We start from the raw sequence: 26,674 nt of genomic DNA on the forward strand, positions 1-26,674 counted from the left end.
CAAGCAAATAGCAGAAAAATAGATGGAAAGAAAAACAAGCGCATTCCAGGCCAGAGGGTCACTCCAGGAATTGTCGGGCTCTCCCCAACTTCGGAATTCAATTAGCCGCTAGACGTCGCCAACACAGAGTGGCTCTTACGAGTGAGGCAAGACAGTGTACGCGGAACAGCCATTAACATGAAGTCATTAGCAAGAGAGACGTCTAAACACTGGTGTGGCTTTCTGTCTTAGGTCATTATCTCCCGCTGATAGGAAAGGAGGAGCCAAAGCCTCTATAATGCTGAGTCATCAGACAGAGGGAAACGAACGTTATACAATGTGTGCGTTTGTTCAGGACTCAGGTGTTTCTGCTCCTTGTTACACCTCCACCTGTAGCTTGCCTGTTTGCCCCACTATCTCTGCGTGCGTGTGCGTGTGTGTGTTACACGTCTATGTGGTACGGGTCGGTGTCTCTCTATTTGGTCTTTTTCCGACATCATCAAATCTGTCATGCATTTGGGTAAATGCTGACTGACTAATCTACAAATAATAATGAATAGTTATTTATGGCAAGGTCATTTGTAGATCAGTCAGTCGGCTGCAAGCCCTCTGTCTCCTTACCTCTTTAATCCTTGTTGTGCTCTACCTTTAGTATGCCTGTCGCCATCACGCTTTTGCGCCGACCCTATGGATGTGTTCGGGCAGTAACGCTAGCAAAGCCGACAGTAGACGAAAGTCAGCGAGTGAAGTCGGGGAAGGTATCTGCGACAGCCGAAAGTCAGACACTGTGGTGGTTTTCTAACAGCAAGGCTCAGATCAACATGGAACTGTCTGCTATTTTTTATAAAAGTTTATCCTTTATAAAAAGGTCTGTACCCCCATATCACACACATGAAAACATAACGTGTGTAAAATGTATTGATTAGAGTTCTCAAATATCCCTTTCGTTTGCATCTCCTGTTTCTGTAGAATAGCAGTAAAGTTGGTTCAAATTTCAGTCAGGTAGTTGGTCACGTTCGCACGGGTCAACCAAAAACACCCTAATGATCGGTTGACAAATAGTGCCTCCCACAATGCAGGTGATGGCTGCATGGTGGAGTTGGTGAGAAGCAACTGCAGCGACTTGAAGGCGACTTCATAAAAAAACTGCATGACCTTTGATCACATGGTTTTGGGAAAGTTCCTGCAGTCGACCTGGAGGTGCAAGTCAGAAAATGTTCATCCCCATAATGCAACACACTTTGAAAGGCCTAGACAAAATGTTTATGTTATGATGTTACACCAATGCCTGCCTGCATCTATCTAGTGCTTGGCTATCCACTAACTGCACACAAATATCAATTTAAACAGCCTTTGTCATTCAGTTCATTGTTCCAGCATCACCTTCTCACCACCCTACTTCTCCCCCCCTCCACCAGCCCGTGGTGACTCACCACCAGCGACTGCTCCAGGGAGGCGTGGCGGTCCTCCTTCTCTACCGTGCGCCGGCAGTCGGAGCACACCCACAGGGGCAGATGCAGTGTGCTGGGGGACTGCACCATACCATTCTGCCCCGCCCCGGGGAGCCCCATGTCAGGATGGAGGGTGCTGTCTGGCTTGCGCTCACTCCGGCACAGGAGGCAGCGGTCACCGGTAGTGGAGTATGGGGCCCTCTGGCTCAGGCCAAATGTGAACGGGGTCTGGTGGTTGGAGACGGAGTGGATGTCAGTTAGACGAGTGTGTAGCACTACTGTAGTGGCAGTAACCAGTAGCTACTAACTAGTCAGTCCTCCAATATGAAGCATACCCAGGCAGGTTCTAAAGTTAATTAAGACAATGTCACGAGCAGTAAGCACAAACAGGTAGGAACATTTTTTTATTGGAAAGTGATTGGTAGAGTTATTATTGGTCCTAAAGTTTAGGATGGGCCATCTCCATTTTTTTCATACAGTTTGTGCCTATTGAACGCCACCCCGGGGCTTTTCAGTTCACACAGACAGTGATACTCACAGCAGATAAACTGATGCTGATCTATGTTACCGTAGGCCTAACATGAGTAGCTGCAGAGACAGTGAGTGATGTATTACCTGAAGGACTCCAGAGAAGTCGGAATTCACCGGCCCCTCCGAAAATTGTGGTGTAACGTTACCGTTCATCGGGACCTGGAGGACACAAAGGGCCCGACATGAACCAACACCTCCGGAGTCACCCCTCTCATTAGCACCGATGCCAAGCGTCAATTACAAGGCCAACTGAAGCATGTTAGCGCTTGACCTGGCTGGGGGCTACTTGGCCACACACAATTAAGGTTTGTCTCCGAATTATGTTATTTGAACTACAAATAAAACACAAAGCAGTTGATGATGTGTCCTGGCGATATTGCAAGGAACATATGCAGATATTACGTTTCATATTAATGCTCGGCGCAGCAGTATATTGACACGGCCAGCAAGTTCACCTGCTGTTTCTGTCTTCAACAGCTTATCTTTACATACGCGGAGTGTAGTCTCGATTTGGAGTTGATAGATCAAATGCAGTGTATGTATGCACTATGCAAAGATTTTGTAAAACATCTGAAGAATTAATCAAAATACATTGAGGTAAACAAAAGGTTATGAGAAAATTATATTACTTCTTGCTTAGATGAAAATAATAGTCCTGACTAATGTAAATGCTGGCCAGATCTATGCAAATAACCTTCCACAATAAGTAGCCTGGCCTAGCTGCTTTGTTTGTCTTGAGTGGGACTGACCCCAAACCTTCCCAAAGACAGGCAGCAGCATATAGGCTAGTTATTCTAATGAAACTCAATCTTTGAATGAGTGAGTGCAATACGTTGCATTTTACTCAAATCAGACTTTCCTTGGATTTGCTTAGACAATGACTAGGTATTAAAAAGTCTGCATTATGGACTTGTTTGGGAATATTGGCTCATCATATGAGAAAGTCCTTCAGCCCTAAAGATGGTAAACCTAGTAGTAGCCAATGTGACGTACACATGATAGGCCTAGTCTTTGGTGATTAGTGGATGTTGTTTCCCTGGCAACTGTTGTGATATAGAGAGACTGACAAGGCATAGCTACAATATATGGAGAGGAGGTAAGAAACCTAGAACAAAGCAAGACACTCAATATGCCATTTCACAGCAAAGTATGTAATTTTGTTATGTTAGCTATGCCATTGGTATATTGCAGGATCGTGGTTGTGGAAGTTCTTTGGCTGGCTTGGCTGTGTGACAGTAGTCTTGCCGTTGTCTTACACATTAGTATTGTGTCTAAACGCAGGGGACGACCTAACTAGTAATGACATACCTATTAAATAATTCGGTTGAGTAAACAAACTATAGGCCTACTGTTACTTAGCAGGCAAATCCGATGACACTGACAGACTCGACTGAGACTTCCTGTAACGTTAGTCTGGTGAGCCACTACTCCTGCTAAAATTGTGAATATGAAAACATCAGACAAGAACTGTACGGCCAACTGGCTGTACAAATTGATGCGAAATTGTTAGCTAGCTGCATTCTGTAACTAGTTGCTAGTCAGTTACAAGAGACTATTCAGTTTAAGGGCACAGTGCAGTGTCGATGGTCAGCTTGGCCATAGCTAACGTTAGCTAACTATCTAGCGTGTAAACTAAGTTATCCATCTAGCAAGTAAAAAACATCCACTCACACAACGTCGCGAACAGTTAGCTAATAAAATAACGACTGTCGAGTAAGCAAATTATGCTATTTTCGGGCTGTCAACATTGTAGTTGTCGAGTAGCTAGAACAAGATGGCTAGAAACGTCAGCCAGGCTAGTTTATGTTCAAGTTGAGCAAGTAGCTAACACGTTACCTTATCTAGAAAGTTTACTAACGTAGTTAGCCAGCTAAACGAACTTGTTGGCTGTTGTCAACGTAAGATTGCCATTTCCCGAGTTAACTAACGTTAGCTAACGTTAACTAACTAGCTACCTCAGTGGCTTAGTTAACGTTACTGAAGAATGTCAGGCCTCAAATGTCTCTCGATTATGTGTAACGTTAAACGCGATCTCTAACGTTAGTGTTCAACACGGCGACTGTATATTCTCACCTCTCCGTTCAGGCCTGTTATAGAGACCATGTTCCCATTTCCAGAGCTCCCTGATGTCAAAAAGCCCATGGCAGACACGGGTGTTGCCGTGGCTTGAGGACTCAGGGCCGTGGCTGAAACCCCGGCCTTGCCACTGGTACTGCAGACAGTGCTACTGCTGCCACCGCCCCGCTTGTTCTTCCTGCGTTTAGCTCCTCGTTTAGCATCGGTTGGACTCATTTTCCCACAAAAGTCAGCGACAACTTGCCGTCCAGTACAGACAGAGTCTCAGGTGGAATGTCTGGCTTAAATCCCTCTGTTATAAAAATACGATATTTTAAAGACTTCCAGTTAGACAGCCATCCAGTACCTTTAGACTCCTAATAGACTTGAGATTTCAATATGGCCACTGGACAGGAATTGGCTGCGCGAGCTTGCGTTGCAACAGTACGTCCCCCCCCTCTGTCTTTGAGGATTCATGGGAAATGATGTTTTTTTCCGTTAGTGCTGGTGAGATGGACAATGACAAACTGGTTTTCTGACTGCATCCCCAAAATTGGGGAAAAACACCAGAAGTGACCATTCATAACCACGCCTGTTCATCAATGCAAGTGGCAATTTGTATGCTACAGGTATATGCAATTATGTGTCCTCAAGGGGGAGTGGGCAAGTATTTATCATTTCAGTCAAGTGATCTGTACTAGGTCATGACAGATTGTTCATTGCATTAACTAGGCTTCACCGTTTATATCCTCGTTCATCTTCTTTAAGTGTGTGAATAATTTCCTGGAGGGTAGCTTTCTCCGTCTCTGCCCTTGCGTTCTCAGCCTTGGTCTGCTTGGAGGCGAGCTTAAGATCTTCTGCATCCTAAAGCTCTTACCCACATCTCAGCTTTCTCTTTCTACACTTTCTCATGAGTATCCTGAATATCTCTGGTGGTGAGCACTGAGCAGTATATCTTCCTCGTCATCTCTCCCCGCTCCCTCTTTCAGACCCTCTCCTGCTGGGCCCACTGGTCTGAGAACCTGGCCATGTGCCGTGTCCAGTCCAGCTCTAAAGATTAGTTCTGCTGCCATTTCACGTTTTGCTCAAATGCCAGAATATTGGTTATTAGGTCCTTGTGCTTAGGTCTTCATGCTCCTTTCTCCTCTCCTCATCCATTACCCTGCCTTCGGAAAGTATTTAGACCCCTTGACCTTTTCCAAATGTTGTTACATTACAGCCTTATTCTAAAATGGATTTTAAAAAATCCTCAGCAATCTACCCACAATACCCCATAATGACAAAGCGAAAACAGGTTTTATACAAAATAAAACCAGAAATACCTTATTTACATAAGTATTCAGACCCTTTGCTATAAGACTCGAAATTGAGCTCAGGTGCATCCTGTTTCCATTGATCATCTTTAAGATGTCTCTACAACCTGATTGGAGTCCACCTGTGGTAAATTAAATTGATTGGACATGATTTGGAAAGGCATACATCTGTCTATATAAGGTCCCACATTTGACAGTGCATGTCAGAGCAAAAACCAAGCCATGAGGTCGAAGGAATTGTCCGTAGAGCACCGAGACAAGATTGTGTCGAGACACAGATCTGGGGAAGGGTACCAAAAAAGGTCTGCAGCATTGAAGGTCCCCGAGAACACAGTGGCCTCCATCAATCTTAAATGGAAGAAGTTTAGAACCACCAAGACTCTTCCTAGAGCTGGCCACCCGGCCAAACTGAGCAATCGGGGGAGAACTTCGTCTAGAGTTCCTCTGTGGATATGGGAGAACCTTCCAGAAGGACAACCATCTCTGCAGCATTTCACCAATCAGGCCTTTGTGGTAGAGTGGTCAGATGGAGGCCACTCCTCAGTGAAAAGCACATGACAGCCCACTTGGAGTGTGCCAAAAGGCACCTAAAGACTTTCAGATCATGACAAACAAGATTCTCGTGTATGATGAAACCAAGATTAAACTCTTTAGCCTGAATGCCAAGCATCACGCCTGGAGGAAACCTGGCACCATCCCTACGGTGAATTATGGCAGTGGCAGCATCATGCTGTGGTGATGTTTTTCAGTGGCAGGGACTGGGAGACTAGTCTGGATCGAGGCAATTATGAGCGGAGCAAAGTACAGAGAGATCCTTGATGAAAACCTAATCCAGAGCACTCGGGACCTTAGACTGGGGGCAAAGGCGTATGTTCCAAGATGGCGTAGCAGTCGGACGTGTGTTTGTCTTGTCCCGTCTTGTCCCGCGTAAATAGTCCTCGTATTTTTTGTATACATTTCGTATATATTTTAATTTCACTTTCCATCTTGGAACTGAATATACATTCCCGCAACCCGCCTCACCCAATGTGGTACGGATCTGCTATTTTTTATACTTTAGAACCGTAACCCCAATCAGAAGCTAGCCAGATAACTAGCTACTAGCTAGTAGTCAGTTAGCCACTGCTGCGGTCTTCACCCTTAACTCGGACACCAGCCAGCTTCAGCTCGGGCCAATACCTGCCAGTCTGCAGGCGCGATATCAACCCAGAGAATATAGGACTGCTTTTTCTCTACCACATCACCGGATTCCTGACGCAAGCTCTGGACAATTACACCGGATCATCGTCGCTAGCTAGCTGCAACCAAGTGGCTACTACTGGCTAATACCTCTGTCCCGAAACAAGCACCAGTTAGCCTTGAGCTAGCCTCGAGCTAGGCCCATCTGCCGACTAGCCGAAGAGGCCTACCAGCGAATTCTTGGGCTACAATACCTCTTTTGCCAATTGGACTGGACCCTTTATTGCCGACACGGAGCCCCGCCGATCCATCACGACTGGTCTGCCGACGTAATTGTCCGAGGTGGTTTCAACAGGCTTTTCCATTGCGACGTTTCTGAATACCCATCTGCTAATTATTAGCTGTCTTATCGGCTGCTATCTAAATAAATATACCGGACAATTTTTTTTTTTTTCTTTTTTTCCTGGGTCACTATATCTATTTTGCCAATTGGATCGATCCCCTCTACCACACGGAACCCCACTAATCTACCGACGGAAACGAACGAGGTGACAAAAAAAAAAAAAAAAAATACAAATAAAAAAAACAGACCTCCATCCTATGTTATCTTGCTACCAGCTGTCTGGATCGCCGTGACCCCAACCAACCTCTACTCACTGGACCCTTATGATCACTCGATTAAGCATGCCTCTCCTTAATGTAAATATGCCTTGTCCATTGCTGTTCTGGTTAGTGTTTATTGGCTTATTTCACTGTAGAGCCTCTAGCCCTGCTCACTATATATCCAACCTCTCAGTTCCACCACCCACATATGCGATGACATCACCTGGTTTCAATGATGTTTCTAGAGACTATATCTCTCTCATCATCACCCATTACCTAGGTTTACCTCCACTGTATTCACATCCTACCATACCTTTGTCTGTACATTATTCCTTGAAGCTATTTTATCGCCCCCAGAAACTTCCTTTTACTCTCTGTTCTAGACGTTCTAAACGACCAATTCTCATAGCTTTTAGCCGTACCCTTATCCTACTCCTCCTCTGTTCCTCTGGTGATGTAGAGGTGAATCCAGGCCCTGCAGTACCTAGCTCCACTCCTATTCCCCAGGCGCTCTCTTTTGATGACTTCTGTAACCGTAATAGCCTTGGTTTCATGCATGTTAACATTAGAAGCCTCCTCCCTAAGTTTGTTTTGTTCACTGCTTTAGCACACTCTGCCAACCCAGATGTTTTAGCCGTGTCTGAATCCTGGCTTAGGAAGACCACCAAAAATTCTGACATTTTCATCCCTAACTACAAGATTTTCAGACAAGATAGAACGGCCAAAGGGGGCGGTGTTGCAATCTACTGCAAGGATTGCCTGCAGAGTTCTGTTTTACTATCCAGGTCTGTTCCGAAACAATTTGAACTCCTACTTTTAAAAATCCACCTCTCTAAAAACAAGTCTCTCACTGTTGCCGCCTGCTATAGACCACCCTCTGCCCCCAGCTGTGCTCTGGACACCATATGTGAACTGATTGCCCCCCATCTCTCTTCAGAGCTTGTGCTGCTAGGCGACCTAAATTGGAACATGCTTAACACCCCAGCCATCCTACAATCTAAGGTTGATGCCCTCAATCTCACACAAATTATCAATGAACCTACCAGGTATCACCCCAATTCCGTAAACACGGGTACCCTCATAGACATCATCCTAACCAACTTGCCCTCCAAATACACCTCTGCTGTTTTCAACCAAGATCTCAGCGATCACTGCCTCATTGCCTGTATCCGTAATGGGTCAGCGATCAAACGACCTCCACTCATCACTGTCAAACGCTCCCTGAAACACTTCAGCGAGCAGGCCTTTCTAATCGACCTGGCCGAGGTATCCTGGAAGGATATTGATCTCATCCCGTCAGTAGAGGATGCCTGGATATTTTTTTTAAATGCCTTCCTCACCATCTTGAATAAGCATGCCCCATTCAAGAAATTTAGAACCAGGAACAGATATAGCCCTTGGTTCTCTCCTGACCTGACTGCCCTTAACCAACAGAAAAACATCCTATGGCGTTCTGCATTAGCATCGAACAGCCCCCGTGATATGCAACTTTTCAGGGAAGCTAGAAACCAGTATACACAGGCAGTTAGAAAAGCCAAGGCTAACTTTTTCAAGCAGAAATTTGCTTCCTGCAACACAAACTCAAAAAAGTTCTGGGACACTGTAAAGTCCATGGAGAATAAGAACACCTCCTCCCAGCTTCCAACTGCACTGAAGATAGGAAATACTGTCACCACCGACAAATCCATTATAATTGAGAATTTCAATAAGCATTTTTCTACGGCTGGCCATGCTTTCCACCTGGCTACCCCTACCCCGGTCAACAGCACTGCCCTCCCCTCTGCTACTCGCCCAAGCCTTCCCCATTTCTCTTTCTCCCAAATACAGTCAGCTGATGTTCTGAAAGAGCTGCAAAATCTGGACCCTTACAAATCAGCCGGGCTAGATAATCTGGACCCTTTCTTTCTAAAACTATCTGCTGAAATTGTTGCCACCCCTATTACCAGCCTTTTCAACCTCTCTTTCGTGTCGTCTGAGATTCCCAAAGATTGGAAAGCAGCTGCGGTTATCCCCCTCTTCAAAGGGGGAGACACTCTAGACCCAAACTGCTACAGACCTATATCTATCCTACCCTGCCTTTCTAAGGTCTTCGAAAGCCAAGTCAACAAACAGATTACCGACCATCTCGAATCCCACCATACCTTCTCCGCTATGCAATCTGGTTTCAGAGCTGGTCATGGGTGCACCTCAGCCACGCTCAAGGTCATAAACGATATCTTAACCGCTATCGATAGGAAACAGTACTGTGCAGCCATATTCATTGACCTGGCCAAGGCTTTTGACTCTGTCAATCACCACATCCTCATCGGCAGACTCGACAGCCTTGGTTTCTCTAATGATTGCCTCGCCTGGTTCACCAACTACTTCTCTGATCGAGTTCAGTGTGTCAAATCGGAGGGTCTGTTGTCCGGACCTCTGGCAGTCTCTATGGGGGTGCCACAGGGTTCAATTCTTGGACCGACTCTCTTCTCTGTATACATCAATGATGTCGCTCTTGCTGCTGGTGAGTCTCTGAACCACCTCTACGCAGACGACACTATTCTGTATACTTCTGGCCCTTCTCTTGACACTGTGTTAACAACCCTCCAGGCGAGCTTCAATGCCATACAACTCTCCTTCCGTGGCCTCCAATTGCTCTTAAATACAAGTAAAACTAAATGCATGCTCTTCAACCGATCGCTGCCTGCACCTGCCCGCCTGTCCAGCATCACTACTCTGGACGGCTCTGACTTAGAATATGTGGACAACTACAAATACCTAGGTGTCTGGTTAGACTGTAAACTCTCCTTCCAGACTCACATCAAGCATCTCCAATCCAAAGTTAAATCTAGAATCGGCTTCCTATTCCGCAACAAAGCATCCTTCACTCATGCTGCCAAACATACCCTTGTAAAACTGACCATCCTACCAATCCTCGACTTCGGTGATGTCATTTACAAAATAGCCTCCAAAACCCTACTCAATAAATTGGATGCAGTCTATCACAGTGCCATCCGTTTTGTCACCAAAGCCCCATATACTACCCACCACTGCGACCTGTACGCTCTCGTTGGCTGGCCCTCGCTTCACACTCGTCGCCAAACCCACTAGCTCCAGGTCATCTACAAGACCCTGCTAGGTAAAGTCCCCCCTTATCTCAGCTCGCTGGTCACCATAGCAACGCCCACCCGTAGCACGCGCTCCAGCAGGTATATCTCTCTGGTCAGCCCCAAAACCAATTCTTCCTTTGGCCGCCTCTCCTTCCACTTCTCTGCTGCCAATGACTGGAACGAACTACAAAAATCTCTGAAACTGGAAACACTTATCTCCCTCACTAGCTTTAAGCACCAGCTGTCAGAGCAGCTCATAGATTACTGCACCTGTACATAGCCCATCTATAATTTAGCCCAAACAACTACCTCTTTACCTACTGTATTTATTTATTTTGCTCCTTTGCACCCCATTATTTCTATCTCTACTTTGCACCTTCTTCCACTGCAAACCAACCATTCCAGTGTTATTTTTTACTTGCTATTTTGTATTTACTTCGCCACCATGGCCTTTTTATATTTTTATTTATTTATATATATATTTTGTTTGCCTTCACCTCCCTTATCTCACCTCACTTGCTCATATTGTATATAGACTTATTTTTCACTGTATTATTGACTGTATGTTTGTTTTACTCCATGTGTAACTATGTGTTGTTGTATGTGTCGAACTGCTTTGCTTTATCTTGGCCAGGTCGCAATTGTAAATGAGAACGTGTTCTCAATTTGCCTACCTGGTTAAATAAAGGTGAAATAAATAAAAAAAGGTTTGTCTTCCTACATGACAATGACCCTAAGCAAACAGCCAAGACAACACAAGAGTGGCTACGGGACAAGTCTCTGAATGTCCTTGAGTGGCCCAGCCAGAGCCCGGACTTGAACCCGATCTAACATCTCTGGAGAGACCTGAGAATAGCTGTGCAGCTACGCTCCCAATCCACCCTGACAGAGCTTGAGAGGATCTGCAGAGAGGAATGGGAGACACTCCCCAAATACAGGTGTGCCAAGCTTGTAGAATCATACCCAAGAAGACTTAAGGCTGTAATCGTTGCCAAAGGCACTACAACAAAGTACTGAGTAACGGATCTGAATACTTATGTAAATGTGATATTTCTTTTCTTTTTTTTAATGAATTAGCAAAAAATTCTAAAACCTGTTTTTGCTTTGTCATTATGGGGTCTTGTGTGTAGATTGATGAGGGGGGGAAACGATTTAATACATCGTAGAATAAGGCTGTAACCTAACGAAATTTGGAAAAAGTCAAGGGGGCTGAATACTTTCCGATTTCACTATATATCCTTCATCCATTCAAAACCTTGACTTGACTATTTTCCAGCAGTTGTTGCAGCTTCAGCAGCAGCCTGCTCTTCACCGCTGCCTTAGCTTGAAAGGGGTGCGTCCTTACATCTTACAGACCTGTAGAAAGAGAGAGACAATTCCACTTGCTCTTAGCTTTCTTTCCTTGGGTGCACATATACTGTATGTCTACATATTGTGAAACAGACAGACATGCAGACATTTTAGGTGTGTATTTTTGGATTTCAGTTTCCTCACTGACATGACAATGACTTACAGAGGGGTTGGGGTCCGCCAGCCGGCCTGCCCAGAGCTCTGCAAAAAAGAATAGAAATCAAGTTCAGTTCTTCAGTCTAAATGGTCCTAATATAATGTATGTCTTAAAGTAACTCTCCAAATAAAATCTAGTATTTGTATTTATTTATTCTGTTGTATTGACTCAAATAACGTTGTTAACTTTTAATAAGTCATATATAATATCAACATAGTCCACCACCAAATGCATATTTCAAAGTTATTGCCTCATTATTACTTTGACCATAATAGTAATGCCTTCACTTAATCAGACTTGCAGGTGGCTGTTTGGACTCCATCTCTTTGCCCTGTTTAGAGGCTTCCTGTGCTGCTCACTGGAAAAACACTTTTATTACAGACTTCCCTCTCACAAATGAGATTGCTTGAAATTGCCCAAATCACATTTTTCAATTCAATCCCATTTTGAAAAGCCATTTAAAATGTGCAGGGCAATGGCTTTATTAAAGTTTTGTAATTTAGCTCAGCGGATGTAATAGGGCTACCTTTTTTGTTCTTAATGGTTGAGAAACAAAGATTTTTATAAAAGTATTAGCTGTTTATTTTTTAAAGCTATTTATTTAGGTAATTTCTGATATGTAGCCTAAAGGTCAAAGGTCAAAAGGTTAGTTGCCACGAACATAAGCTTTCCAATGATATATGATGAATGAATGTGTAATAACTTGTTCTCTACTGCCATCATTTGTCCTAGGGTAAAATCCTATGTGCAAATTAATGGGATGGAGGGATGAAAGAAAGAGTGATAACACACAGAGAGCTACCACTGCTGAAATACTAGGACACATTTTCCATTTCTAGGGACATAGACCTTCAAAAGAATCACTATGAGACATTGCTCCAGATGGTACTAACGGTAGTAAGTTAGTGGTAAGTTAGTAGTCTGTTGATATCCCTTTGGTGGTGTGGGGGCTGTGCATTGGCGAAGTGGGTGGGGTTATATCCTTCCTGGTTGGCCCTATCCGGGGCTAACTTTGGACGGGCCACAGTGTCCTTTTCTGGGTCTGGTCTGAGCTCAAACAGGGTTGACACTAGCTTCTATTGCCACAAAATCATAAAACCCGCCCATTTCTACAATTTATCTTCTTAAAATGTGATTTTAACCCTAACCGTAACCATAACCTTAACCACACTGCTAACCTTATGCCTTAACCTTAAATTAAGTCCAAAAAGCAAATTTTGGTTGCCAATTTTGACATTGTGACTGTGGAATGTGACTTTGTGGCAACATTAAACCTACTGAAGAAACACCTGTGTGAAACTAGCCACAAACAAGGATGATCCACAATAGTGGAATTTGTTGTTCAACTTCAAAATAAAAGTTGCCAAATGAAACTCATCCAAACGGATACAAATAGTGGAATTATGCCATATTTGGACTAGATAATGCCAAACATCCCACTGTGGATGTATTAGACTGCATAATTGCATTGGGAACATAAAGATCCAGTGCAATCGGAAAGCATTCAGACCCCTTCACTTTTTCCAAAAACAGGTTTTTAGACATTTTTGCTAAAGTATAAAAAAACTAAAATATCACATATCGATCCTGATTAGTCTCCCAGTCCCTGCCGCTGAAAACCATCCCCACAGCATGAGGCTGCCACCACCATGCTTCACCGTAGGGATGGTATTGTCCAGGTGATGAGCAGTGCCTGGTTTCATCCACACGTGACCCATGGCATTCAGGCCAAAGAGCTCAATCTCTAATTTCATCAGATCAGCGAATCTTGTTTCTCATGGTCTAGTTTTGGCAAACTACAAGCAGGCTGTCATGTGCCTTTTATTGAGGAGAGGCTTCCGTCTGGCCACTCTACCATAAAGGCCTGATTGGTGGAGTGCTGCAGAGATGGTTGTCCTTTTGGAAGGTTCTCCCATCTCCACAGAGGAACACTGGAGCTCTGTCAGAGTGAACATCGGGTTCTCGGTCACCACAATGGCTTGGTTTTTGCTCTGACATGCACAGTCAACTGTGGGACCTTATATAGACAGGTGTTAAAAAGCCATCACTAGCACGTCGAGGCTGCTGCCTATATAAATAGACTGGCCACTTTAATAAATGGAACACTAGTCACTTTAATGTTTAATGTTTACATATCTTGCATTACTCATCTCATATGTATATAGTGTATTCTATACTATTCTACTGTATCTTACTCTATGCCGCTCTGACATTGCTCGTTCATATATGTACATATTATTCATTCCATTCCTTACTTAGATTTGTGTGTATTGGGTATATGTTGGGAAATTGTTAGATATTGTTAGATATTACTGCACTGTCGTTGCTAGAAACACAAGCATTTCACTACACCAGCAATAACATCTGCTAGACAGGTGTATGTAACCAATAACATTTTATTTTGATTTGATTCGTGTGCCTTTCCAAATCATGTCCAATCCATTGAATTTACCACAGGTGGACTCCAATCAAGTTGTTGAAACATCTCAAGGATGATCAATGGAAACAGTATTCACCTGAGCTCACTTTGGAGTCTCATAGCAAAGGGCCTGAAAACGTATGTACTGTAAATAAGGTGTTTCTGTTTTTTAAAACTTTTAATAGATTTGCAACATTTCTAAAATCCTGTTTTCACTTTGTCATTATGGGGTGTTGTGTGTAGATAGATTAGGATTATTATTTTTTAATAATGCTGTAACTTTTTTTTAAAGTGGGAAAATTAATGGGGTCTGAATACTTTCCGAATGCACTGTATTGGGTATCAGCCTACACAGTGACACCCACAGATTACATTTCCAAAGAATTTACACAAATATTATCGTCATAGCTCTTATTGCAGGACTTTGACTATGTGAAATCACCTCACCAGTCATTCAAATATGTGTATTGGATAACAAGTGAAACATGGATTGTGTATGTGTGCCATTCAGAGGGGTGAATGGGAAAGACAAAATATTTAAGTGCCTTTGAAAGGGGTATGGTAGTAGGTGTTAATAATTCGTTTTACTTGAGACAGGAGACCAAGTGGAGACATAGGACGAGGTGGATAATTTTATAATAAGGCAGGTTTATTCAAGTGTAAAAATATTATGCAAAGCGTGCAGCACGGCTCCTTCTATCCGATCCGTATGGGGTCGTCAGGCAAAGAGAGAGTTTTCAGAATTGTTCAGTACTATACAGACAACAAGCAAAGTAGGTAGATCTGCGAGTCCGGCCTTCCGATTGGTCGATCTGGGTCTTGGGTAGTCCTGATCAGGCCTGGTGTCCACGTTCCATTGGTTCCTGAGAGTTCTTTGTCCTGAGGTCCAACCATGGGTTGGGTGTGTCTGTGGTTATTATGGGGGAGGGGAATCATGTGTGTCTATAGTTGGTGTCTTAAGTCCAGCATATGTCCAAGAGAAATGAGGAGTATGTGTGTTTTTGTATAATATATGGCTTATGTTGAAGTGTAGTTATTGCTAGTTTCCAGTCTCTATTTCAATTTCTTACATAGGTGCCAGGTGCACCGGCTTGAGTGTGTCAAAAACTGCAATGCTGCTAGGTTTTTCACGCTCAACAGTTTCCTGTGTGTTTCAAGAATGGTCCACCACCAAAAGGACAACCAGACAACTTGACACAGGTGCGTAATTAACATTAGCCTTCTAGAGACGTAGACGTAGGACGTAAAGGTAATGGCGGACTGAACAAAGTTATGTAGAGCACCTCAAGATAAAACATAATATTCGAAATATCTGCTAAATTAGACTAAAATATTAGCACTAAATAATCTGGTGGGTGATAACCTTCAATCTGGATAATAACACAAAACAAATCCTAAGACTAGAGACATTTATCGACAAATATTACGAAAACAAGCAACACCCAAACATGACGGAGAATAAGACAGGGGAACCGAAGCAAAAACGAAAACGTGACTCCTCAACCGACATGGATGATCTAATATTCTCAACACCAGCAATGGTAAAGGTCGAAACCGATCTGTTAAAATCAATAAATGACAAACTGGGTATACTTGAATTAGTTAGTAAAGATATAAAAGACTTGAAGGCAAGCCTAGAGATGAGTGATGAAAAAGCTGCAACATTGGAGAAGGAAACACACGCGCTAAAAGTGACGGTCAATAAGATTGAAACCGAAATGAATGAATTTAAAAAGGAGAAAAAGTTCTGAAAGAATGCTTACTGGACATACAAACTAGATCCATGAGAGAGAATTTGGTACTTACAGGTATCCAAGAGAAAGAAGGAGAGGTTCCTGAATCTGTAGTTAGAGAGTTCCTTTTTGCAGCGCTTCAGATTCCACGCGAAGTTATCATAAGATCCAACTTGAACGTGTACACCGCCTGGGACAGAGAGGGCAGAGGTACGAACGCCCAATCGTTGCCAAATTTGCTTAATTTAAAGATAAAATAATGGTTAAAAGCCTGGGTAAAAGACTTGCTGGGACCAAAATTGGCATGAATGATCAGTTTCCGAAAGAAATTGCAGAACGGTGCAAAGTTCTGTATCCAATTTTCAAAGAAAATAGATTAAAAGCGAAACGAGTAGCTCTCGTCGTGGATAAACTATATATTGTTAACCAGTTGTTCAGAGACACAAAGATTACTCCATGGTTATTTTAAAAATTACAAAGTTCTCATAGATGAGGAAAATGAACACAATTCAAGCCCGGTTACTGATTGTAACAATACAATACAAAATATAGCTTTTCTATAAATCTTCACATATAACTAATTGAACACAAGCACTATTTCTACATAGTGAAGATAAAAACTAAGTAAACAGAAGGCACAGTATGTGTGGATGGTGTGGTGTGTGTTTATTTTTATTTGTTATGTCTGGAAAGTTGAGTGAGTGAGTAATGAAATAGTTGCATATCCCAGAGCCAGTGTATTGCTGTGGGCCGGGTATGAGAGGGCTTTCAATGTTGTTCAAATGATGGATATACTTTTATAATGAATTATACGTCTTATTTATTTATTGTCCTATCATGGGGAACTACGTTTTTAAAATAAATTATATCTAATTATTTATTATCCTATTTTAATGGTACGGTCCATGGCCCTATACCCTAGACACCCACATGAATGGCCCAGATACTAAGGAGAAGTCCCTAACTGTTTTATGTGCATGCTGTAAACGGTCTGTATGCAGCCAAAATGAGGACAGGGACCATGAGCAGCACTGCCCCCTCAAGATTCTGAGCCTGCTTGGCAGGGTTGGTCCTGCAAAGCCAAAGCCCCCTAAAGGGAGAGCATAATAAACAAGGAAATTCTCAAAGCTGCTAATGAGAACCTTGACGACCTTGTACCTAGCCGGTGGGGATTCCGGTGGGGTGCCCCCACCCAGGCAGTGGCAGTGCTGGCAACACTAGCTGCAGTAACCCATGGGGAGGGGGTCACACTCGGACATTCAGAGAGGGGGTATATTATTGTGGCCCTGGTGGCACGAAACCAATCGGACTGCATGGAGATGCTTGGGAACATGGTCAAAATGGATGACCGTATTGTGGGTGTTTCAGGAAGAAGGTGTACATTTGACCTCCATCATCTAGGATGTGACAATGGTAAATAAATCTCTACATTTATGCTCATTTTTTGCGCGGTCTTGCAGGCCTTCTCATGCAGCTGCAACTGCAAGTACATTTGTAAATCATGACCCATCTTGAGTTGGGCTCTGGGATGGTGCAATTGTTGAGAGGGTGAGCTTATGGTTGTGTGGGGGTAAGGGCTGAATGTGTGTGGGTGTATGTGTGTATCCCACAACTGTTGCGAAGGAAGAAGTAAAAGATGTTAGGGACTATAGAGGATGATTCACAGCAATATGTAATAAAAATCGAGGTGAGGGCGATGGAAATGCATTTGGCAATGGATCTGCTTCGGTTCGGTGGATGGTGCTGTGTGCACTTTTCGAAGGATGGATCCCAGTCGGTCCGGGCTGTGCGATGCGGGGGGTCGGGGGTGGTCTGCCGGGCATTGGGATGACAACCCAACTCGAGATGGGGGCTTTTGGCGGGTGGAATAGTGGGGACCAATTGGAGGTTTGCTTAGTGGAGATGCAAATGTCATGGTACAACTATATAGACACTCAATCATTATGTTACTTTTTAATAGGACGTTTACAAACATATATTTTGATAAAAATAATTGAAAGGTGTGTCTCATTATGGTAAGTGGTGAAATAAGTATAGCCAGTTACAATTGTAATGGCTTAGCAGATAATAAGAAAAGACGATCAGTATTTACCTGGCTAAAAGAGAAGGATTATAATATCTACTGTTTACAGGAAACCCATTCGACAGTTTTAGATCAAGTTTTGTGGAAAAAGAACTGGGGGGGCAAAATATATTTCTCCCATGGGCAAAGAAATTCAAAAGGGGTGATGGTTTTAATTAATAATAACTTTGATCCAAATGTGCAACTTGTCCAAACAGATCCTCAAGGTAGATGGATTATTTTAAATATGTTATTGGACAATAAACATATATGGCTTATTAACCTATACGGTCCGAATAATGATGATCCAAGCTTCTTTGACAATATATATAAGAATGTATCAACTCTACAAGCAACACTAGACTCTATTATTATAGTGGGAGATTTTAATACGGTCTTAAATACCTCTATGGACCGGAAAGGAAGTCACACTACAAACTATCACCCTCAGGCACTTAAGGAAATCAGGAATGTCATGGATGTATTGGAATTAGTGGATATATGGAGACTTAAATACCCTGACCTAGTGAGATATACATGGCGGAGGCTTAATCAAGCTAGTCGCCTTGACTACTTTCTTATATCATTCTCTCTGGCACCAAAAGTTAAAAAGTGTTTGATAGGGGACAGAATGCGGTCGGACCATCACATAATTGGCATATATATTACTCTTACAGAATTTCCACGTGAGCGAGGATATTGGAAATTTAATCAAAGCCTACTAGATGATAGCTTGTTTAGAACTAGGACAGAAGAATTTATAACTGACTTTTTTAGACATAACATAGGTACAGCAGATCCCCATATTGTATGGGACACTTTTAAGTGTGCATTTAGAGGCCATGCAATTCAGTACTCATCTATAAAACAAAAGCAATTTCGATCAAAAGAGTCCATATTAACAAAGGAAATTGAAGGACTAACAGTACAGTTAGATAACAATAAAAACGGTACCATAGAGGCACAGAATAAGTTAGAGGAAAAACAAAAAGAAATGGAGGAACTTATTCAAGAAAGATCCAGTGTAATATATTACAAAAATAAAGCGAACTGGATGGAATATGGGGAAAAATGCACCAAATTCTTTTTCAATCGTCAATATAGAAATGCTACCAAAAAAAACGTATTAAAACTTGTTACAAATGATGGAGTCACGCATGATTCACCAAATGATATTTTGAAAGCGGAAGTAAAGTACTTTAAGAATATATTTTCGTTTCAGGCTCCTCCATCTCCACTAACTGAAACTAATTGTATGGATTTTTTCCCTAATAATAATGTAAAATTAACATCTGTACAGAAAGACTCATGTGAAGGCCTAATTACAGAGGAGGAACTACTTGATGCAATTGGGGCCTTTAAGGATGGGAAAACTCCAGGACTGGATGGCATACCAGTGGAAGTATACAAACATTTTTTTGATATACTCAAAGGACCATTATTAGCTTGTTTTAACCACTCCTATATAAATGATAGATTATCAGACACGCAACAAGAAGGTGTGATATCATTATTACTGAAACAGGACCCAAGTGGTATATATAAAGATCCAGTCCATTTAAAAAATTGGAGACCTCTTACACTTCAGTGTTGTGATGCAAAAATCCTAGCAAAATGCTTGGAGCATAGAATAAAAAAAGTTTTGTCAGATATTATTCATCCTAATCAGACAGGTTTTTTACATGGACGATACATTGGAGATAATACAAGGCAAGTACTGGAACCAATGGAACACTATGAAATATCGGGGACACCAGGCCTGGTTTTCATAGCTGATTTTGAAAAGGCTTTTGATAAAGTACGACTGGAGTTTATATATAAATGCCTAGAATATTTAAATTTTGAGGAATCTCTTATAAAATGGGTAAAAATTATGTATAGTAACCCTAGGTGTAAAATAGTAAATAATGGCTACATCTCAGAAAGTTTTAAACTATCTAGAGGAGTAAAACAAGGTTGTCCACTATCGGCATATCTATTTATTATTGCCATCGAAATGTTAGCTGTTAAAATTAGATCAAACATTAATATTAAGGGATTAGAAATCCAGGGCCTAAAAACTAAGGTGTCATTGTACGCTGATGATTCATGTTTTCTTTTAAAACCACAACTAGAAACTCTCCACGGCCTCTTAGAGGATCTAGATACATTTGCTATCCTCTCTGGAATAAAACCAAATTATGATAAATGTACCATATTACGTATTGGATCACTAAAAAATACACATTTTACATTGCCATGTAGTTTACCAATTAAATGGTCTGACGGTGATGTGGACATACTCGGTATACAAATCCCAAAAGAAAGAAATGATCTCACTCCAATAAATTTTTATAGAAAGTTAGCAAAAATAGATAAGATCTTGCTACCATGGAAAGGAAAATACCTCTATATTTGTGGGAAAATTTACATTTAAGTCATTTAGCAGACACTCTTATCCAGAGCGACTTACAAATTGGAAAGTTCATACATATTCATCCTGGTCCCCCCGTGGGAATTGAACCCTGGTCCCCCCGTGGTAATTGAACCCACAACCCTGGCGTTGCAAGCGCCATGCTCTACCAACTGAGCCACACGGTACCACCACAAAATCACCCTGATTAACTCTTTAATCATATCACAGTTTACCTATTTGCTTATGGTTTTGCCTACACCTAGTGACCTGCTTTTTAAATTATATGAACAAAAAATATTCAATTTTATTTGGAACGGCAAGCCAGATAAAATTAAAAGGGCCTATTTATATAACGAATATGAATTTGGAGGGCAGAAATTATTAAATATTAAAGCATTAGACCTCTCACTAAAGGCATCAGTCATACAAAAGTTATACTTAAATCCAAACTGGTTCTCTAGTAGATTGGTACGAATGTCTCATCCTATGTTCAAGAAGGGCCTTTTTCCCTTTATTCAGATTACACCTGCTCACTTTCGGTTGCTTGAAAAGGAAATAATTTCCAAAATATCTTTATTTTTTAAACAAGCCTTAGAAAGTTGGTTGCAATTTCAGTTTAATCCACCTGAAAGGACGGAACAAATAGTACAACAAATCTTGTGGTTAAATTCAAATATAGTAATTGATAAAAAAACTGTATTTATCGAAGAAATGTTTAAAAAAGGTATAATTTTTGTGAATGATATCATAAATAGGACTGGTGGAGTAATGTCACACATGCAGCTAACACAGACATATGGAAATGTCTGCTCTACCCAAAATTACAACCAATTAATTGCGGCATTACCACAAAAATGGAAGAGGCAGGTGGAAGGGGATAAAAGTAAGGAACTTGTATGTCGGCCTTATATTAAAGAACATAAATGGTTAAAGAAAAGTGTGATAAATAAAAACATATACCAATTTCATTTAAGGACCAAAAAACTTACAGCTGTGCCATATAAATTGCAAAATAGTTGGGAAGAGATTTTCGATGTACCTATTCCATGGCACATGGTTTATGAATTGATACGCAAAACAACGCCGGATTCAAAACTTCGAATTTTTTAAATTTAAATTATTGTACAAAATTCTTGCAACTAATAGAATGTTATATATATGGGGGATACAATCTTCCCAGCTCTGTAGATTCTGCTGTGAGGAGGCAGAGTCATTAGACCATTTATTTTGGTATTGTCCGCATGTAGCTCGTTTTTGGTCACAGGTCCAGGAATGGTTGAAGAATTGCAACATTTGCGTAGAACTAACGCTACAGATAGCAATACTGGGGGATTTGAAAAGCCATTGTCAATCAATCAATAATATAATAATTATTTTAGCAAAAATGTTTATTTTTAATTTACAATCCGTGGAAGCTATGAGAATAGGAAGATTCAAATCTTTTGTGAAGCATCACAGCACAGTTGAAAAATATATGGCAAATAAAAATCCGAAATGGATGATGTTGGAAGATAGATGGGAAAGGTTGAGTGGAGCTGAAGGGTGGGACTAATAACAAGATAAACAATGTAGGGCATACGGGATCTGTGAAATGTGTATAGGTGCGGAGCTATTGTGAAATAGCACAGTTACAAGTGGAAATCAAACTGGATGGACAACAGAAATAGAGGAAGGACTAAGAACAAACAAGAGAGAACTATTATAAAGTAGACTGTGTCTGTAAAATGTGTATAAGATGTATAAATTGAAGGTAAAAACAGAAATGTTTATCAGTTTACTCCAATTGGGGGATCGGTGGTAGGGTTTGCGGGGAATAATAATAGAGGTATACTCTTTTTAAAAAGTATGTATATCTATGTAGGTATGTGTATGTATATATGTGTATATATTGGCCAGCAGCATACCACCCTGCATACCACTGCTGGCTTGATTCTGAAGTTAAGCAGGGTTGGTCCTGGTCAGTCCCTGGATGGGAGACCAGATGCTGCTGGAAGTGGTGTTGGAGGGCCAGTAGGAGGCACTCTTTCCTCTGGTCTAAAAAATATCCCAATGCCCCAGGGCAGTGATTGGGGACACTGCCCTGTGTAGGGTGCCGTCTTTCGGATGGGACGTTAAACGGGTGTCCTGACTCTCTGAGGTCATTAAAGATCCCATGGCACTTATCGTAAGAGTAGGGGTGTTAACCCCGGTGTCCTGGCTAAATTCCCAATCTGGCCCTCAAACCATCATGGTCACCTAATAATCCCCAGTTTACAATTGGCTCATTCATCCCCCTCCTCTCCCCTGTAACTATTCCCCAGGTCGTTGCTGCAAATGAGAACGTGTTCTCAGTCAACTTACCTGGTAAAATAACGGTAAAATAAATAAATAAATAAAATAAATAAATAAAAATATGTATGCATACGTGAATGGATATATATATTTACCCCAAAAAATATGGGGGATTGGAAATGATGCAGACAATTACATTGGAAGCAACATTCTTTCCGCAATATTAAGCTGATCCACCCCCCCAAAAAATAAAAAAATAAAAATAAACTTGACACAACTGTGGGAAGCATTGGAATCAACATGGGCCAGCATCCCTATGGAACACCTTTGACACGTTGTAGATTCCATGCCTGATGAATTGAAGCTGTTCTGAGAGAAAAAGGGATGGAACTCAATATTAGGAAGGTGTTCCTAATGTTTTATACACTCTATACAGTGTATGTATCCCCCTAATGCAAGTATGCAGTCTAATACATACACAGTGCTATTTACATTTACATTACATTTAAGTCATTTAGCAGACGCTCTTATCCAGAGCGACTTACAAATTGGTGCATTCACCTTAAGATATCCAGTGGAACAGCCACTTTACAATAGTGCATCTAAATCTTTTAAATCTTTTAAGGGGGGGGTCAGAAGGATTACTTTGTCCTATCCTAGGTATTCCTTAAAGAGGTGGGGTTTCAGGTGTCTCCGGAAGGTGGTGATTGACTCCGCTGTCCTGGCGTCGTGAGGGAGTTTGTTCCACCATTGGGGTGCCAGAGCAGCGAACAGTTTTGACTGGGCTGAGCGGGAACTGTACTTCCTCAGAGGTAGGGAGGCGAGCAGGCCAGAGGTGGATGAACGCAGTGCCCTTGTTTGGGTGTAGGGCCTGATCAGAGCCTGAAGGTACTGAGGTGCCGTTACCCTCACAGCTCCGTAGGCAAGCACCATGGTCTTGTAGCGGATGCGAGCTTCAACTGGAAGCCAGTGGAGAGAGCGGAGGAGCGGGGTGACGTGGGAGAACTTGGGAAGGTTGAACACCAGACGGGCTGCGGCGTTCTGGATGAGTTGTAGGGGTTTGATGGCACAGGCAGGGAGCCCAGCCAACAGCGAGTTGCAGTAATCCAGACGGGAGATGACAAGTGCCTGGATTAGGACCTGCGCCGCTTCCTGTGTGAGGCAGGGTCGTACTCTGCGGATGTTGTAGAGCATGAACCTACAGGAACGGGCCACCGCCTTGATGTTAGTTGAGAACGACAGGGTGTTGTCCAGGATCACGCCAAGGTTCTTAGCGCTCTGGGAGGAGGACACAATGGAGTTGTCAACCGTGATGGCGTGATCATGGAACGGGCAGTCCTTCCCCTATTTGAACTGTTGTTTCTTTGTTTACTGTTTGTCAAATTAATTATGTATTGTATTTATTTTTAAGGTATATAACAACATTCCAACCTTGTTTAGAATGAGCTAGTAATATTCCACTATTTGTATCCGTTTGAATCAGTTTCAGTGGGGAACTTTTATTTTGAATACGAACTGCAAATTCCACTGACGTCCTTATTATGGGTAGCTTCACAGAGGCCAGGGGCACCAGGGACCAAATGGGCGCTGAAATACATTTTATACAGTGAGTAAGTAGTAAGCTAGCTATATTTTTTTCACAAATCCCGGGAGTGGAACCTTTTGCACCAAGAAACACAGAGATAAAGGTCCGGGACAAAAGCTGCAGGTACATTTTCTGAACATTATTAGTTGCATATTTAAGTTTTTCAGCACAACAACAAGCAGTCAAGCTAACTAGCTAAGTTTAGCTAACAGTGACGGTCTATGACCGTGTCATGTGACTTAGCTAGCTTTTTAAATTTAACCTTTATTTAACTAGGCAAGTCAGTTAAGAACAATTGTTCTTTACAATGACGGCCTACCCGGCCAAACCCTCCCCTAACTCGGACGACGCTGGGCCAATTGTGCACCGTTCTATGGGATTACCAATGACATTTGTGTATAGAAAGCTAGTAACGTTACCGTGATTAGTTCTAAAAGTTAGTTCTCGTGTTTCCGCGTTTGGTGATAACTCAGCTGGACAAATGCCAACGTTAAGCAACAAGTTAGTTACGTTCTTCTGATTGACAGTGTCGACATTGTCATTCATAGTTAACAGTAACGTTACAGCTAACAGGCAACTGTTTCTGTACCTGCTATCTAGCAAGCTACGTTAATGTTTTAACTAAGACATATTATAACGTTCGCTAGGTAGCGGTTAGTTACTATTTTACATCCAAAGTGAGTGTTGCTTTGTTATAATGGAATACTAGGGTAGCAGCAAAGCCAGACCATTTTTTCAGGGTTTAGCTCGCAATCAATTAAAAGTTAGCCAATAGTTTTATTTTCATTCGATAAATTAGAACGTTATAGATGGCTTCTAATTAGCATGTCCTCTTTTTTTTAAGATAGCAAACTACTGAACTGACTACCGTTTACGTGTCCATTATGACATTTAGACCGGTGGGTTTTGCATGTTTTGCAAAAATCTCCACCCACCCGGGGCAACGGGGCATGCCAAACGAAATTTCCCTGTTGCTTACATTATTATCTGTATGGGCCTACATATCACTAAAGTCAGACATTTATGTCAACAACACCCCCTGTTATGGAATAAAGTGTAAAACATGAAATGTAATTTCATCACACTTGAATTGGTTGATAACATGGCCAAATAACAACCATATCCGTGCTTCTACACCTGCATTGTTTGGGGTTTTAGGCTGGGTTTCTGTACAACACTTTGTGACATCAGCTGATGTACGAAGGGCTTTATAAATACGTTTGATTGATATCCAACATAACCAGCTGTTTCCCTCATCCCCTCATTTGGATATATTTGCTTCATGTCATCATGACAATCGCTTCCTTCACTGAACAGGATTCATCAGCGCCCTCATTTTAAAGTAAAACATTACTTCAATGTTATGAGTAAAATGTTGAAGAGTAATGTTCTCTGTTCAGAGGTCTAAATGGTCATATTTTTTGCCACCTTAAATCTGTTTTTTTAACTAACTTTTTAAAAACTTTAAATCTGTTTTCCATGACATGTATATGGTCTAATATCTGGTCATCTACAGGAAGCACTGTTTTACAGTTGGCGCCACAGTCTTGTGGTATTACCAGGAGATCAGAGAGAACAATTATGTTTGCCTACAAAGCAGGAATGGTCAAAGTCATAGATTAGTAGGCCTATACATTGGGTGTACAAAACATTTTGGAACACCTTCCTAATATTGAGTTGACCCCCTTTTGCCCTCAGAACAGCCTTCACCTGTCGGGGCATGGACTCTACAAGGTGTCAAGCGTTCCACAGGGATGCTCGCCCATGTTGACTCCAATGCTTCCCGCAGCTGGCCCATGTTGACTCCAATGCTTCCTACAAGTTGGCTGGAAGTCTTTTGGGTGGTGGACCATTCCTGAAACACACGGGAAACTGTTGCGCCTGAAAAACCCAGCCGCGTTGCAGTTCTTGACACCCTCTAGAGTCACTTAAATAATTTGTCTTGCCCATTCACTCTCTGAATGGCACACATACACAATCCTTGTCTCAATTGTCTCAAGTCTTAAAAATCCTTTAATCTGTCTCCTCACCTTTTCTACACTGATTTGAAGTGGATTTAACAAGTGAAATCCATAAGGAATCATGGCTTTGACCTTGTCAGTCTGTCATGAAAAGAGCAGGTGTTCCTAATATTTTGTATACTACAAGTGCACCTAAGATTAAAATTACTTTGTTTCCTCCACCAGGAAGAGAGATTATGTTAACAGTCATAAAGTTGTGACAGAAAAGAATCAGCAAGACCCTCTAGTCCTTCAAATTTTCTTGAATGTCAGAGTGGGCTGGCTCTAGCCATTTGGGGGCCCTACATGAGATTTGGTTGAGGGGACCCGCACCTCAAAACATTTTAGTGGCCTTCCTCTTGACTGAAGAGAGACATTTTAGTTTTAAATTTCGTGACCTGCAATTCTACACATTTTGCCATTCGGCGTAGAGAAAAAGTTGCAGTTTTAAAACAATGTTTCTGCAATTCTACACATTTTGCCATTTGGCGTAGAGAAAAAG

General features: G+C 41.9%; 2 protein-coding genes across 4 annotated transcripts in view; one reads left to right on the top strand and one right to left on the bottom strand.

Annotated features, from left to right (window-relative positions):
- LOC129840967 (protein FAM193A-like) overlaps window positions 1–4,422 on the bottom strand; it is a 34,691-nt gene extending 30,269 nt beyond the window's left edge. For both annotated transcript variants that reach the window (XM_055909040.1, XM_055909039.1), the window contains exons 1-3: window positions 4,035–4,422; window positions 2,046–2,120; window positions 1,413–1,658 (exon numbers count right to left, since the gene is read on the bottom strand). In XM_055909040.1, the coding sequence (XP_055765015.1) occupies window positions 1,413–1,658; window positions 2,046–2,120; window positions 4,035–4,253 (540 nt within the window). In that variant the 5' untranslated portion in view covers window positions 4,254–4,422. The remainder of the gene's footprint in view (window positions 1–1,412; window positions 1,659–2,045; window positions 2,121–4,034) is intronic.
- Window positions 4,423–24,138: 19,716 nt separating this feature from the next.
- Window positions 24,139–26,674, top strand: part of LOC129841030 (arfaptin-1-like) — a 43,105-nt gene continuing 40,569 nt past the window's right edge. For both annotated transcript variants that reach the window (XM_055909140.1, XM_055909142.1), the window contains exon 1: window positions 24,139–24,295. The gene's annotated coding sequence lies outside the window, so the exon portion shown is untranslated. The remainder of the gene's footprint in view (window positions 24,296–26,674) is intronic.

This window comes from Salvelinus fontinalis, chromosome 42 (assembly GCF_029448725.1).
Source record: "Salvelinus fontinalis isolate EN_2023a chromosome 42, ASM2944872v1, whole genome shotgun sequence".
In the NCBI taxonomy this organism is placed as follows: domain Eukaryota; kingdom Metazoa; phylum Chordata; class Actinopteri; order Salmoniformes; family Salmonidae; genus Salvelinus; species Salvelinus fontinalis.